Source organism: Gallinula chloropus, assembly GCF_964237585.1.
Source record: "Gallinula chloropus genome assembly, chromosome: 1".
In the NCBI taxonomy this organism is placed as follows: domain Eukaryota; kingdom Metazoa; phylum Chordata; class Aves; order Gruiformes; family Rallidae; genus Gallinula; species Gallinula chloropus.
This window is the reverse complement of record NC_140085.1, coordinates 14,200,149-14,216,677: the sequence shown is the minus strand read 5'-3', so window position 1 is coordinate 14,216,677 and position 16,529 is coordinate 14,200,149. Positions and strand designations below refer to the sequence as shown.

General features: G+C 38.6%; 1 protein-coding gene across 1 annotated transcript in view; it reads left to right on the top strand.

Annotated features, from left to right (window-relative positions):
* RELN (reelin) overlaps window positions 1-16,529 on the top strand; it is a gene marked incomplete at its 5' end in the record, with an annotated part of 289,955 nt that overhangs the window by 111,985 nt on the left and 161,441 nt on the right. Inside the window, 3 exons of the mRNA XM_084269735.1 lie at window positions 5,576-5,646; window positions 13,179-13,211; window positions 14,433-14,511. Of these exons, the coding sequence (XP_084125861.1) occupies window positions 5,576-5,646; window positions 13,179-13,211; window positions 14,433-14,511 (183 nt within the window). The remainder of the gene's footprint in view (window positions 1-5,575; window positions 5,647-13,178; window positions 13,212-14,432; window positions 14,512-16,529) is intronic.

Sequence of the window (16,529 nt, the reverse complement as noted above, 5' to 3'; positions counted from 1 at the left end):
GACAGATGACTGAAGATGAAAAAACAGCTCAGAGGCATTTAACCAGTAGCTGAAAGCCTCCCACCCAAGTGTCCAACAGCCATGAGTGCTCTGTGCTTTTTCCTTGATGACCCCAACCCCGGTGTCATATCTCAGTCAGGTTTAATATGTCGGTCTTTGGCTGTTGTTGGAAGAAATTGTCACTGGAAGTTTCAACCGTGGTGGGAGACACAATCTAAAATGCCTGGCCTCACCTTCTGCCGCACACGGTAAAGGGTCATTAAACTGCCATTGCAGGACATTGTGCTTTATACTCCCACCAACAGACACTGGACACACCTGTCTGATGCACTTAAACTCCCAGAGGCTTAATTCTCATCTTGCTTTTGAATTTACTTTATTTAGTGACCTCTTAATTAGATGGTATTTGAGGGGGAGGTGCATTTTGGTTTTTAAAGACAACAACCAGGACAAGCAAAGATCATCACATACATTTAATAATGCCTTAAAACCCACACAGTTAATTTACCTAAAGAGGGCAAATATCTACCCTGGCCTCCCAGCAGAGCTGTGTGCATCCTTTCCTGGTGTAGAGCAGGCAGCACAGGCAGTGCCTGTGCACGGGTCAGTCCCTGGTACCTTCCTGCCCTGCTGTGCAGACACACTTGCTTTAAAATGCAACCTGTTAATGAAAGCATGTGAATCCAACGTGAAATGCAAGATACTTCAATATAGAACCATGACAGCAATTATTGGGTATGCAGTGCTTTATATTGAGTTCCAGCCCAAGCTGGTCTGATGCCCAGCACCAACCATCTCCCCTGCAGCGTCAGGGAGGGAGTGCAGTCCCTGTTGTCAGTGGATCTGACCTGATGTGGGAGCACAGCCCTGTGGGGTTTGGGGAGACCAATCTCTGCTTCATATAGTCAGTTGCTAATTTCCCTGATGTGGATATCACCCTAAATTTCCTGCAGTGCAAGCAACCACAGACTCCTGTGTATAGATACGCAATGGGGCTGCTAGCAGTGGATACAGGGTTAAACTCTGGCAGTGTGGGTAATAACCTGTTTCCCTTGGTCCTGTTGAAAACATTTTTTGGGGTGGCATGAGATAGGATGTTTTACTGTAGGAAACCTGAGTCTTTTCCTAGATTCCTCCCAAATGAAATTGTCCCAGTTCCTTCCATCACCTTGAAGACATCAAGCACTCCTGTAAGGGCAGAGTGAATACCCAGCATGTGCATCCCAGAGCATGATCCAATCCAATGGTCATTGCTTCAGAAGGAGGCTTGGGACAGGTACTGTGCTCTTGGAAGCACAGTATGGTGTGCTGCACCTAATCAGCAGGAGTCTGGAGGGACATCTCTCCACAGGTTCATCAGTGTAAGCAAGTGTCTCTGGATTTCTTTCTCCCAAATCACTGGGAATGATTTGTATCATCACACAGGGGACAAATTGATATTACCTAGGCTATGTTCAGAGGAGCTGGTGATACAAATAAAGTGTTTTTAAGGGTTTTGGCCCTTGAGCAGGCTCCTGAGTTCGCAGGTGGTGTGGATTATACATAGTTCAAGTAAAGGATCAGCAAGTCTATTTTCTTTTTTGCTTTTCAGTGATGATCTAAGTCTCTACTGGCACCCGATTTCAACTTGAATAGTTGTGGTTTAGGAAACAAAGCTCTTTGCAGAATTGCTGTATTTGAAGTGTGGAGTAGTAATGCCTTGAGCTGACAGTGAGCCTTGACACCTGAGACAGTCTTCTTGTGTTCAGACCTCTCTCCTCCTCTGTCAGCAGTTTATCTTTCTTGCTACTTTTAAAAACACGTTTTCCTCTCTCTCTTGCATAGCCCCAAGCAGACAAATACATCGAGGCTAATGGAAGTGTGAAGTTAATATAAAGAGGAACCTTATTACCTCTAAGTTGTTTTTCTTTTGCAGCTCTCACTTACCATGTCAGAATGTTCTTGTTCCTTCACATTTTTCTTTTAGTTCTCGCCCTTTTGGAAAGATTCATTCCTGGTGAGGAATTACCTCTGGGGACACACAGGGCATGCATCTTGCATTTTGGCTGACTGACAGGTAGATTTGATCAGTCACTTGCCCTTCAGCTGGAAATAAATACCATGCAGTGACAGAGCCGGGCTATAGACTGTTGTGGAGTAACACCAACTGATTTAGTAACCTCATCTAAGCAATATTTAACTGTATTAAAGACTGTATAGATAAACTTTTGAAAAACAGCACAACTATCAGTTAATCAATGTACGTGTTGAAAAAACACAACCCCATAATTAAGCTGAATAGTTTTCTCTAGTAGTCTTTTTCAGGCATTGCTAATATTATTTTTATTATAATTGCTGTAAATATGATGTAGTTTTTATACTTGAGTGTCCACATAGGGATTGATATGTTTTCAGATATGTTACATATATTTAAAAGAGAAAAATACAAATTCATGATCCCATTCCATTCAGCTCACCTGTCAGGTGAGATCACCAACAAAGGAAGTTCTATACAGAAAAGGTACATTTTGTTCTTCTTTCTACAAGTAGCTCAGTTCATGCATAATTGCGCTGCATTTTTTGTCATCTTCTCCATGAATAAAGCATAAATACGGACAAAACCAAGCGGATAATACCGGTAAACTGACAGCAGCAATACCCCTAATAACTCTCTGAAGCTGCATCAGCCGGTGCAGAACTCATGCATATTGCCCACTGCAAAGCTAATGCTAATGTGAGCATATGCTGTAGGCAGCGGTGCCCCTGCTGCACAGCACCGTTGTCCCCAGGGTGCAGACCGCTCCTGCTACGGAGCAGCAATAATTGGCTCCTAGTCTGCATTATCAAGCGAGGGATGATAGACACAGAAAGATGCAGATCATTCAGCTGGCTCCTGGCTCTCTCCCCAAATCCCCTTTTTCTCACACGCACGCAGAGATCCAGTAAACAGGACACAGTTTGGTATTGTTGGTATTATTAGGCATTTGTTTGCATTCAGACACACGCTTGAGCTCACCTCGGCATGTGGTCCGTGTTTCAAGAGTTCGCTCCTATCAGCCTTATAAAGGAATTTTGTGGTTGCCATCGTTGCTGCATACATCCTGAATTGTAGCCTGGGCTGCTGCACAGAGAGCATCTCTGAAGTCCCACTCCACTGCTATTACAAGTTTTCTTTCTCACTGACTGCAAAGAGCTCTCCTCTTCCACCCTGCCAGCCTGAGGGACGGGTAGAAATGCTGTACAAAATACCTTCTGTGCTTTCGGTGTGGTATTGTCTTGTGTGTGCCCAGGAGCACAGTGAGCCAGGTTTTTGCTTAAAACATGAAATTTGCACAATGGAACATATTTACAAACCATGTCTGTTGGTGCTGCGCTGGACCCAAAGCTGGCTGTGGGGTGCACTGCCAGTCCATCTGCTAGAGGAAGTCACCTTATCTGTCACCTTTTACAGAAGTCCAGGCATGTCTTTGATTTCAGAGACCGTTTGGTCCCATTCTGACTTGCCAGGAAATTTGCAGAAATTTATGTAGTGATGTCCTTGTATATTCATCACAACAGAGCTTTAAGAAATACTTTAGTTCATACTTTAAAATGACATGTAAAGTCTCAGCTCTCTTCCTTATCTTCATGCACTGGAGACATCTTCTTTTTTATTTTACTCTGTACTCAGTAAGGTCATCAGTCATGACAGCAGGTGAAGAAATGCTAATGAAGAACTATGGCATGACATTTTGGTGTCTGTTACGGAAGCAAGGAAATCCAAAATAATTTCCGTGATGCATATGGTAGGGACTACAACCAAAGCCCTACACTGGGAATGTGATCCCAGGGCTGTGACCAAAACACTATTGCTATAAAGTGAGACAAGGCTCCAGTTTTACGTTGCTGCTCAAAGTCCAGGCAGATGGAAAAAGCAGCAGAGCTCCCCTTCTGCAAGCGGAGGAACGGAGTGCATAAAAGCCCTAGGAGCACCGTGTGGGCATAGCTTTGTGTTCCTGGATGCACACATTGGTGTAGATAGAGCTTTTCTAAATGAACAGGGAGACAATTGGATCTAAGAAGTTTTTGTTGACTCCTGTTTGTACTCTGACAGTTAGCAGATGGGTTTTACCTTGAGGATCAACCATATATGATAAATTTAATATTGGATGCCTTACTTTTGTCATTCTTCCTTGTCAGTGCAACTGGCCTAGGAGCCAAGAAAAAATAAAAACCAGAAATATTTTTTACTTTTCTTTCAGAACATTCTTTTATGGCCTCTTCCTGACACTTTCACAAGCAAGCAAGGCATGATCCATTAGAGAGGACACCTAGCTGGCTACAAACCACACTCATAAAGTAGCTTTCAATGTCTTACTGTTGAACTGAGAAGCTACTTCAGGAAGTTCACGTGGATCTGTCTTGAGCCCATTAATGTTAATTGTTTTCATTGTGACCTGGAGAAAGGCTAAAGAACCTGTATGAAGAGTGCGTGTGAGCCTAGACAGAGTGTGGAAGGACTTTGGCTTCAAAAAGAAACTGGAAAACGCAGAAAGATTTTTAAATCTCTGATATGAAACTGAAGTTGTGAAGTACTAAAATAAGAAAAAAGAGAAGAAATTAACAATTGGAATCAAAGAATTATTAGCAGTGTTAGTCTGACAGCTCTAAGACAAAAAAGATCAAATTGCATTGCATTTCTAGCTGATTATGAAAAAACAAAAATGAGAAATCTTTCTGCATGGTACATTAGCTGGTCTGTTAGCTGTAGACCATTAATGTGAAATAATTATTATTTAGACAAAACTGGTGAGACCTCAAGTATAGAAACTCTACATGCAGCTATAGGCATTTCACTTCTTCAAACATGGAGATGGACTGAGACCAGAGGAGAGCAAGAAAAATGTATGCTCTTCAGAAAGTAAATGGTTAGAGGGCAGGTACTGGGCTTATTTTGAGGGGAAAAAAAAAAAGAGAAAGAATGATGGGGATTTTTTTCCTTTTTTTTTAAATAGGGAGAATGTAACCACTTTAGCTTGTCTGGGCAATCAGGAGAATAAAAAGAAAAAACAACTTCTCTGACAGCAAAACCGAATACAGCATACCCAGAAACATTTTAGGGTCTCTTTTTTCTTGAGATGTTTGGCGGAGGCCTGGGACAGAAAGTTTACTTGTCTCTCCCTTTGTTTCCAGAGTGGATTTCTGGACACCCACTCAAGCTCTACATTTCTATCAGTAGCATGTAACAGTACTGCCATTGCTTTTGCCTATTGGATCATGTGGCCATTAATTTCACAGAGTAGCAGCTCTGCAACTGCTTCTTCTGATCTACATTGAGGCAGAGTGATGAGCTTGGCTCTGTGATGTGCTTACTTATGCTCACATCCTTCACTGAATCCCTGGGCCAGTGGTTTTTATTACCAGCCTCAGCGTTTTGGTTTAGGAACTTTTCTTTTGCTATGCACAGAAGCAATCCCTACAAATTATTCTATGAACTTAAAAGAGTGCTGCAAGAAGAGCAGAGGAAGAAAGCAGAATTGGACTTCTGATTTGATTAATCATGCACATATATATATGTATACTACATTATTTATTGTTGTCTTTTTTATGTTCACAGGGCTACAGCTACTCATAGGGGCCAAGTTATATTCAAGGATGCCTTAGCACAACAACTGTGTGAACAGGGAGGTAAGAGCCATCATCATACTAAAAATATCTGGCAAATGTGGTTTTCCTTTGTACTTGCATGTCATCATGAAAGCTATTTCATAGAAAACTTAGTATCACAATCTTATTTATATTACTAAAATTGATTCTTTGGCTTCATATTTCCCATTAGTTATGTGGGAAAATCCTCTGTCCTCTGCTAAGTGTTCGGGAATATACAAAGTTAAAGTAAATCCCATTACATTATATGCTTACCTCAAATCAGCCTGTCACAACCAACATTTTTTTTAAAATCAAAATCAGAAGCTGGGTTTGAACTCTCACTGAATAAACTATAAGCAAAAAATGCAATATGCCTGCAGCAAAAGCTTTGTTTACCATCCAGCTCACATGCATCTTTGTGAAGAACCTGCCTTCCCATTTTGTGAAAGTAGGCCATCACATTTTTGCCTGTCACTTATAACATTTGATCATTTTATAGCTAAACAAAATGTTTGACTTACACAAACTTTAAAAATCTAATTGTTTGCACAGCCTATCTTATATATCCCTTAGATAAATAACCTAAAAATGAATGTCCTGTTGTCAGATGTTGTCTACCAAGTACACTGCTTTGAACCTGCTTCATTAAAGCAGTGGGAAGTAGAGAAGGTATCCATTATTTTTGGTACCGGAAAGAAAGGAATTTTTGTGCTGATCCAGTTTTCTCTGCAAAATTCTAGTGGTATTTCCATGTGAAAAGAGACCATGAAAAATGGACCAAACAGTGAAAAATAAATATTTCAAAACTGTCATATTAAGAAACAAGAGAAAATTCCCCAAAATACATCTCTTGGAGGCATTAGAGTGATAGGGAGGGGACAGTTTCCTGTGAGTTTGGGAATATCTATGCAATGGCTTTCACAATAAGAATGTATCAGAGCATATATTAAGTTATTCTTGTAAGGCATGAATAGTGCCTCTGTGGTAACGAGGAAAAAGTTTTTGGTTTCAGTGAGTATTGAGTGGTTTAATATTTTGATGGGAAGTAGGAGTGGTGATTCAGAGAGGTCACTGCAGATGCTAGCTAACCAGTTAGTCAGTTATTTTGAATGACTTATAAAAATGTAACACAGGTTTTGGCAGTACGAATGGAGTGTTATAATAATCTGGATGGAAGGGGATTAGACCAGGTGTCTAGACAATGTGTAGCAGCCATGCAATCAGTGATCAAATTTCCATGCAAGGTTCTCAGAGGTTCTCTTGCTCCTTCTCCCACAGTTACCCTCACCAAGGCTTTTCTCCCCATTGTTCCCTAGGTCAGCCACCATTTTCTTGATTCAGATAGTCAACCACCCTGTTGCCTGTTGCCCTTCCTCCTATTCATTCCAGCACCAGGGTGTCCTCTTCACTATTCTTGTTTTTCCAGCAGATGATAGGTATTGCGTTAGTCCTCCTAACCAGTGTGTACTATTATAACTCTCATACTGTTAGGATTAATTTTCCTATTCAAATAAAACCGCTTCCTTTGAGGCAAACCTTGCTGCTTTTATTCAGTGAAGACAACGACAGTTTCATCAGTGCTCCTAATGTAAACAAGGGATTCTTTCAGAAAGAATTAGTGGATATATTTCAATTCAAATATTGTATTAAGATATATGCAAAAAGAAGGTTTTATGGTCTGTTTCTGGCCCTAAACATTACTAGACTGAAATGTTGTAGTGAATGATGTGACATATTAAGTAAAGAAATAAAACCACAGAGCAACTTCATAGATTTATCAAAGGATATTTTTTTAATATGTTCTCTGGAGACGATAGCAACCTTCATAGTAACTAATACAAAGGACGTGCAAGAAGATGTGAAAGTAGCAAGGAATCTCAGAAATCTCATTCACTGTGGCTGTCCACCCTCAGATGTGCATTAGTAAATCCTAATAGAGTTAATGTGATTTGTGCAATGAAAGGAAAATGCAATTCTTATTTTGAAGACAATTAGAGGATGATAAAGGGTAGTGTTAAGGGATGGCAGCACCAAACAAGCAGCCCTATGTATAATATAAATGGACTAAGGAGTGATGCCATAGGGAAAGACACCAAAGAAGGTAAAACAATCACTTGAAAAAACATGTATTCAAGATAAAATAAATATTTTAAAAGCTAGATAAATCTGATGTAAGCTTTAAAGTTTATAAAAATTTTATGTGATATTGAGGAAAGGAGACAAAAGGCTTAATCCAGCACAAGTAGGCAAGAAAACAGAAAGCCAAGACAGAGTACATAGATGTCTTATAAATGTTTTTAAGGACAAATAAGAGTGTTAATGGCTGATTATATTCTTTCCATTAATCTTATTTTCAATAGTAAATATCTTTAAGGTGTTGATCAAATAGCAAAATATATGGAAAAGAAGGTAAACTTATTATTGTGCAGATCAATTCATATTTATTCCTGGCTTGACTAGAACAAAAATCATACATTAATAAACAGTAGCATAATTAAAATGGAGTTGGCAAAACATCAGACCTGGCTGTGTGGCACTTTAGAACTCAAAAGAGTTTAGGTCTGTATGAAAACTGTGCTGCTCCTGGGAGGAACAGCTCGCAGTGCAGGGGGATAGATGCAGCCAGCACTTGGATCACGCAGCCCACCTGCCTTTTCTGCACCAAGTAGGGTGCTAAAGGGTAAAAGGCCATTTTCCCAGTGAAACTGTGTACCAGTAGCATCATTCTTTGGAATAAGGACCATACTGGGAGATTTAGGAGTGTGTAATTTATTTCTGACTGACTAGAGGAGAATCTCAGAACACTTAAACCCAAGAGATGGAAAGAGATGGAAAAGAGAAAGCATGTTGTTCTGTCCTAGTGCAAAATTATTCCTTTCAGCGTGGTTCCCAGGGTTTTGTACAATCTCATACTCATTGCCACAAACTATAGGATTGGGATTCCTTTCTTAAGAAGCCACTGTATGGCCCAGACTCTCGTTTGTTTGATAGCCTTTGCCTGCATGTTTGGGGAAGACCTTTGAGGTCTGTTTTTGTTCCTTGTAAAACTTAAGAACACTCTGAAAAACAAATGCAAAACAGATTTCAGGCTCTCAGGCTTGACCAGAGCAGTATTTTTCAGAACAGAAGACTGGAGTTTAGAGCTGACATATTGTTCCTTGGCTTATGTGTCAGCGAGAATAATGCAGCCCTCAGGCAACACACTGACTCTCTCTAGGGGGATGTTCAGCCTCTATCATTCAATAGCAACTTTGTTTACCAGTAGAGCGAAAGTATTGGCAGGAGTCTAAATAAAAGCATTAATTTCCTTTTTCATCTTCATCCGGCTGCTAATGACAAGGAGATTAGACTTTTTTCATAATCTGCAGAATAGAATATACCTCTCTCCACATCCTGTTTCAGATGAATTGATGAGCAACAGCTAATGGCTGCTGGCTGTTGAAGACTGAGCACAATGTTTGGTAATATTAGAGCATGTGTGTTTCTGTAATTCACTTTTCCTTTATATTTAAAAAAGAATTTTGGTGTTCTGAGGGAAAAAAAAGTCTATTTTCCAGTGAGTTTTAAGAATATTTTCTTATGCTGTGTTCCGTACCTATCCCTGTGCACAGACTTTACCCCACGGAGCCATGGAATATGGGTGTCAATAGTACAAACTGGTGTTGCTAGAACTTGTGTTTAATTTACCCTATTCTAACTTTTCTCTGCACAGGACTAGTTTTTCTTAACAGTTAACTACTATTATGTTTAATGGCTTTGGCTTTTATTTTTCCACGGATACCATGGCCGTCACCAGTTCTTGTCTCCCTCCTCGTATTCCAGCTTCTCTATCTGATGATGACATTCTCTTCCCGCTTCTCTGTCTTTCAGTTTAACCAAAACAAGGCATATTTTTTCTATTGGTTTAACCTTTCAGTAGCCTTACTTCATCCAGGGAAAATTTTAACCTTTTACTCCCAAAGATGCCTTCATTCTCCCTCATCCCATTGACACGGAGCCCCACAATGACCCCACTGACTTCTGAATTCCCCATTACTTTCCTCAAGTTTCTCACGCTTCCAGTTTGACTGTAGCCTTTCTCTCTCTGAATCACTCTGCATTGTGAACTTTATTCTGTGCTTTTCCTTACCAAAGCAATTGCCTTGTTTTCTAAGGCAGTCATCCTACATTTTCTTAAATTTTCTCATATTTTATTTGCTCATGTCTCTTGGATGGTCAACTCCACTGAGCTCCTTTTCCATTGTTTGCTTAGTACAGTTTTTCTCTTGTAAAGCTCTATATATCTCCAGGGTGATAATTAAAAATCAAATAACAAATTCACTTACTGTATTTTTTTAAAATGAAATTACATTCTCATTCAAGCTCAAATACATTTTTTGAGACACACAAACACTGATTCTAAATTTAAAACCATCCAACCAAGTGCTTAAGCAACATTTAGGAAAGTAAATCATGCCTTAAAATATGAAGTAATATGTACTTTTCCCCCCTCTCAGAAAGTAGTTTTGTATAATTTGTTTTAATTTTAAATGTTTTATATCTTTGCCTTGTTTATCTCCTCTGCACCATATGATTTTTTTAGCTTGGTCATGTTATGCAAGGAAACTCCATTTGACTTCAGCCACACTCTATGGCTTAGTCTACAATCTATAATGTCTAAAAAAAAGATCAGATCTATAAACTGATAAAAAAGGCAGATCTGAAAATATTTTAAAACTACTGAAGTTGGGTTTGTGTCATGTTCAAGACTTATGTTATTTTGAGGACCTTAATTGCAACACTTGAAGATCAAGACAGTGTTGTTCTGCAGTGAAATATAAAATGTAATGCAGAAATTATTCATAGGGAGATTAAAGTGTAGGTTTATCACTCATTACACGGTACCTTCAGAGTCTTCTGTCATACTCAGCTCTGGAATTTGAATTAAAATTAAATGAAGGAATACCTGAGACAGAAAGGTTGGTCTTCTCAGATCCTGTAGAAATGTGGGAAACATAACCCGCCTGAACATAGAGTCTTTATTTGTAAGAATAGGTTTTGGCCAACATTAAGTGTTTACTATGTCCACCTTTAGCTTTTTTAAAGAGTTGTTAGTAGCACTAGTATCCATCTACACAGCTTCATTTGGATCCATTGCTAAACAGTTTTGGTTTGCAATACATTATGCATAAAACTGAGGAGGTGTCTTAGGAAAAATGCTCATATCCCAATTCTGTGTTCTTTATCACATAAACAGTTAATTAAATATTAAAAAAATCCTGAAGTCAAAGGAGTTTTCAAATTTAAAGATTTTAAGTTTGTGCTGTAGCTGTTCCTTTTGGCTGAATGCTGAAACTTTTCATAATAGTTTAAGGAAGTATTATTACTGGTTGTGTGTATCCTGGGCTGGACTGCCTTCCACAGAAAGCCTCTTCCAAAGAGTGATGCCAATTGACCTGGGATGAATGACAACTGTTCTTGGAGAGCAAGGTCTCTTTCAATTGAGTTACTCTCAAGGGCTAAGGAAATTTGCTTGGCCAACTAATGAGCCTGCCCATGACATGGCCTGACACCACCATCTTCCTCACAGATGAGCACTAGCAGAGTGGCTCTCTTCCCCACCTGTCCTTCAGTGGATCATCCCTTACTGATGATCTGGAGCTAATGAAAAGGCGGAACACTGAGCATCAGAGACAGAGGTCTTATTTTAAGCTTAACCTCTTACAATGTCATGAATATTTCAAATCCCCTGCCACAATGTACTTCTCCTACTGGCAAAATCCATAACTGTCTGCATTGCTCAATCTGGGAAATAATTCAGTTAATCAATTTCTTCTGTGCAATGTGGTTTTGAAAGTTTTCTAGGTAAATTTATACACACCTCCATGGTGAAAACAATGCCTGGCACCGCAAGGGACAAACACAGTCTTTTTCTGTGCATTTCACCAGTGCAGCCCAGTGTTTTTCTGGGGCAGTCTCAAGCTTTATGTGCAGTTGGGGTTGTATTGCTTCAGTTTTTGTGCTGTCACGATGCGAGGACTTGGCCACTGCTTGAGTCACTATTGGCATTTTTTGCTGGGGAAGACAAGACAGCATGGAAAAGTTTCTTGTATAAAAATGCAGTGTTAGCTGCATAAAGCTGTATTTTTGCAATTTCTATTTAGCATCACACTCTCAAGAATGTCTTGGTTCTGACTTATAAGTCAGTTAAATTAAAGGTCTGGCTGAATCCAGACTGCTTGCCATTCTTTTTTGGTCTGCAGATACCTCAGTTTATTCTTTCTCAGTCTTTTTAATCACCAATTTCCCCATTATATGTTGCAATTTCATTATGGACTGTCATGTAAACCTAGTGTTTATGGAGAAATCAGGAAGAGAAAAACAGAATTCTTGAGATTTATGTTGGACTTTCTATTCGAATGACTATGCATGAGGGATCTACACAGATTGCTGCATTCATTTTTATGTTTATTTTTAATCTATTTTAAATTTGTCAGATGTTACGACAGAAATTGCAGTACTTCAGCAATTTTTTGTAAACATACTGAAGAAATCAGGAGTACTGATACAATTTAGGTCAGTGCCCAACAAGACACACAGAATCATCACAAGAATCCTGGGTTTAAAAATTCTACTTGTTTTGGTGTACTTTTCTGTACTTACCAAAGTACAGAACAGAGCTAGAAATAGAGCTGCATAGGTGAGGGAGTCCCAGAAGCTTGCTTACATGCACCCTCTTTGCCTCCATGAAAGAGGTGTCACTTATATTGGACGTAAGAACAGGCAAGGCTACGGATGTAGTAGCTACTATGTCGTATTAGCACACTGTGTAGCCACTTTCTGACTTATTCATGTGTTTTATGTGGCTGGGCCCTTTCAGATACATTCTGTTTTCATTTGTGTAATGTTATACCAAGACTCCTGTTGCAAAGTGTTAGGACAAGACTACTTAAAAGTTTTGTCATTGCACTCACATGTCTCCTGTGCACTGTGTCCTTACAATATTCTCCTGTGTCTTGGAAGACAGAGACCTACTGCGGGACTGATTCAGCGATGCACGTAAACATGTGTTTTAAAATAAGTATTTGATTCAGTGATTTGAGGACTCAATCTTGTTGCCCTAGCAATACTAGTTTTTTCCCAACAATATGCCCGGTAAATATTGTCCAGTGCAGAATAAATTGTCCAAATGTGACATGTTTGCCTCACCCAGGCTATTTCTTTTGTTCAGCCTCTTCAAGACTGCTTATGGTAATCAATCATTGAATTACTGAATCTTAATCCAAATTATTTCTAATAATATCTCATAATCCCAGACTAGAAATGATCCTTCTTACCTTGTTGTACAACCATTTCTATCTTTCATTTATTATTGATGCTTATTTTAGTTAGAGAATATTTATTTTTTTCTTTCCTATTATATTTAATAACTTTCAGTACGTATCACATTTTTCATAATTCAATGGTCGGAATAGTTGATTTAAGAGAACATGTACTGTACAATTATTTTATGCTGAATCGATTTTTTAATACTGCAATTAAGCCCTGATCATAGAAGATATTCACACATTGTGTGTCTTTGTTCTCCACAGCCCCGACAGAAGCTCCCTTACATCCTCACCTAGGTAGGTGATTTGTCATTCTTATTACTAAAACTCAGCATCACTAACTTTATTATAATAAGCAATATGTAAGGTCATGTGAAACTAGCTCTGGGGAATTAAAATAAAAATGAGACTCATATAAAACAAATTGAATTATGTCTAATTCTGATTAGTTGTTTTTTCATTGTGATTTTTATTGTTGTTTATTTATTGCCTTTGAGCCCTCACCGTGCAATTATATTATGCTGCAGAGGTTTTCTTCCTAGCTGTCTATCTGAACATCTGTTTGCTTGAGGACCCATAATGTTCAGTGTGGGACAGCACTGTCACACCAGTGCTGTCACTGGGAGAAAGATTTTGTCCCTGTGCACCTCCAAGGCACACCCAGGAGCAGGGTGTGCTCTCCAAGCTGAACATGGAGCACACAACAGAGCTCCAGCCTTGCACTCACCAATTTAGATGTTGCAGGTTGATTAGTCCAGGACAGATGATAGTATATTTGCTCAATTTGAATACCAGGTCACAGTCACTTCACTCATTTAATGGAAGTACTTGCAGAGGAAGGTCTGTCTAAAATAAATACAGGTGCCAAAGTTTAAGGATTTGGCTTTCTTTTGGTCATCATACATCTAAGATACAGCACATCCAGGGAGAATTTCGATTCCAAAGCTTGCAGAACAATGGTTAGAAACATTTGTATAATGTAACTCACGGTTTATATTCGTTAAACGAGCTGACCTTGACTGCCAGCTCCTCTGACAGCAGAAGAACAATTCCAGCAAACTCACAGTTTTTGTGTATGATTTATCAGAATGAACCCCCTACACTAGTACACTCAGTGGGACATCACATCCCTCCTTGTGCCAGTGTTTCCACAATCTGGATTCAGAGGGATTTTTCTCTGAACATTCAGAGCAACTGACAATTTGGAATAAAAGTTCTTAAAACATTTAGTATGTACTAGACGACTGCATCTTTTCAGAGTCATCACACTTGGGTGGCAGATCAGGAGACTTCTTCATTTTATGCGGTACTTTGATCCAGAGTAAGCAAAAAACCCTGTAGCTAAGAATGATTCTATGAAAACCCTGGTTTTGTAACTGGTGTACTTTAAAAATCCCCAATTTCCTCATTTTACAATGCATTACTTCAGCTTGAGGTAAGACAACACTGTGTCAGAACTAGAAAGTACCGGATGATTACACTGTACTTTCTTCATATAGCGCTTTCTTCTCTTTGTAGCTGAGATGCACAGTGAAAGCATTATCCTACGAGACGACTTTGACTCTTACCACCAGCAAGAATTGAATCCTACCATGTGGTGAGTTTCAGACTTCTGCTTCCCTTTATATACATTTGCAAATTAAAACATTTTGGTAATTATAGTGAAGTACTTCTATTATAGTCATTCCTAGGTACCCAGCTCACATTGGTGTAAGCTTATATATTTCTTTGCGCTATTGAGACCTAAATATATTAGTTTGTTAATTAATTAATGAATGACTGAGAAATTCTAAGCCCATTGATGTGAGTGACAAATTCTCATTGACTTCAAAATTTGACTTAATAAAAACACAGAAGGAGTAGAGCCAAGCTCACTGGATGCTTTCATATGAAGATTTTGATTTCTTTAAATCATCATAATTTTATGGAAAAGGTGATAAATTTCAATAATTACACATTTATTTATTTATTTATTTATTTATTTCATGTTTATGTAGTACATATTTCTGATTAACCTAATTATAATAAAACCTCATTCTAAATGAAAATCAAATGTTTCCAAACCATTCAAAAGAAAAAAACAAAACAAAACAAAACTGGAATTTAATACTTCCATCTAATTTTCAGCTGATGAAAATGTTTAAAATTGATTATTTTTTTCCTGTGGGAGGGAAGTTTTTTTCAAAATCTTTCTATTATATAGAAGGGAAAACCCTTCCCTTCCCAGCTCTATATAGCAACTCCTAGTTCCTAGGTTTGTTACCTTCAGTGGCATTCCTGAGTATTTCATATTATCACAGTCTATGTCTGAAACAGCAAGCACCAGTTATCATTCTTTAACCAGTAGTTGCTGCTGGAGAATCTCAGGACTCCATGTGCATAGTAAGGCAAGTACAATTTTGGATGTGTCAGCCAGAAGCTTTATGAACTCTGATGATAGTGAGAGAGGACTAGGACTCTTCTCCCTTTTCTCTGCCAAGTGATTGTGGAGACCCAACCCATGCACCATTTCAAAAAACAAGGAAAGAGCTGAGGAAATCCAATCATTTCAATGTTAATAAAGCCAAGTATCTATCCGTGCTAGGGATGGACTCCTTAAGTCACTGCCACAGCACTATGGACTCACACAGTAAATAACATGACAATATGGAGTGATGGCTCTTGGCATCTTGGGTCATATTGCCTTCCCACAGAAGTGGGGAGTTGGAAACAATTGCAGACTGTTAGTTTTTAGTCAAAAGGAGTGTTCTTTTACCAAAGATGACGCTTAGCCAGATCGTTCAATCTTAAACATTAATAATTTTCCCAGAACAATCATCACAGTGATAGAGTACCACTTCATATGATGTGTCTGTGCACATCACAAAAGGGGAAGTTACAGGTCTCTTATAGTACAAAACTGATACTGTTCTGTACAGTGAAAATTTCTACTGGTCATACTACACCCAGAGAAACCCATGTTATCGGTCTCAACATGAAGTTTTAAAGTTTAGAATCCTCTTTTTTTATATGAGTTTGCTACTAACTTTTCAATTCCTTCCAATCCTAGTTCATAAATATATCTGGTTTTATGGATTTAAATCATACAAGACATAGAAATATTTTACTGGGTTAGTATATCTTGTTCAGATAGATTCTTGATGGGGATTTTAGCAGTTACCTGCATTTGTTAGTTAGGAATACATATGTTCTGTGAAATCTGACTTAATTTTCTTTTTTATTAAGGCCTGTCACAGTTCTCCATCTGTGCAGGTTTTTTCACAGTTGTACCATCTTACGTAAAAAGATTGTGGTTTATGGAATTTTATGGCTATTTTTCTTCACACATACTTACTGTAATACATTTAGTATGTGCCTACTATTTTTCCACCTTTTATTTCTTTTGTATCATCTCTTAAAATGTTTTTCTGTACAGATGCATTAAGGACCTGGAATACTATAATATAAAAAAAAACCCTCTTTCTTTATGGGAATGAATAGATCAAGGACTCTTAATGGGTTACAGAATAGCTGCCAAGGTAGATAGCTTTAGCAGCAGTGTGTTAAATGGACTTGAGTGGAAAGAAATGAGAGGAGGCATTATTTCTCTGCAGATGTCTCATAACTCACAGAGGG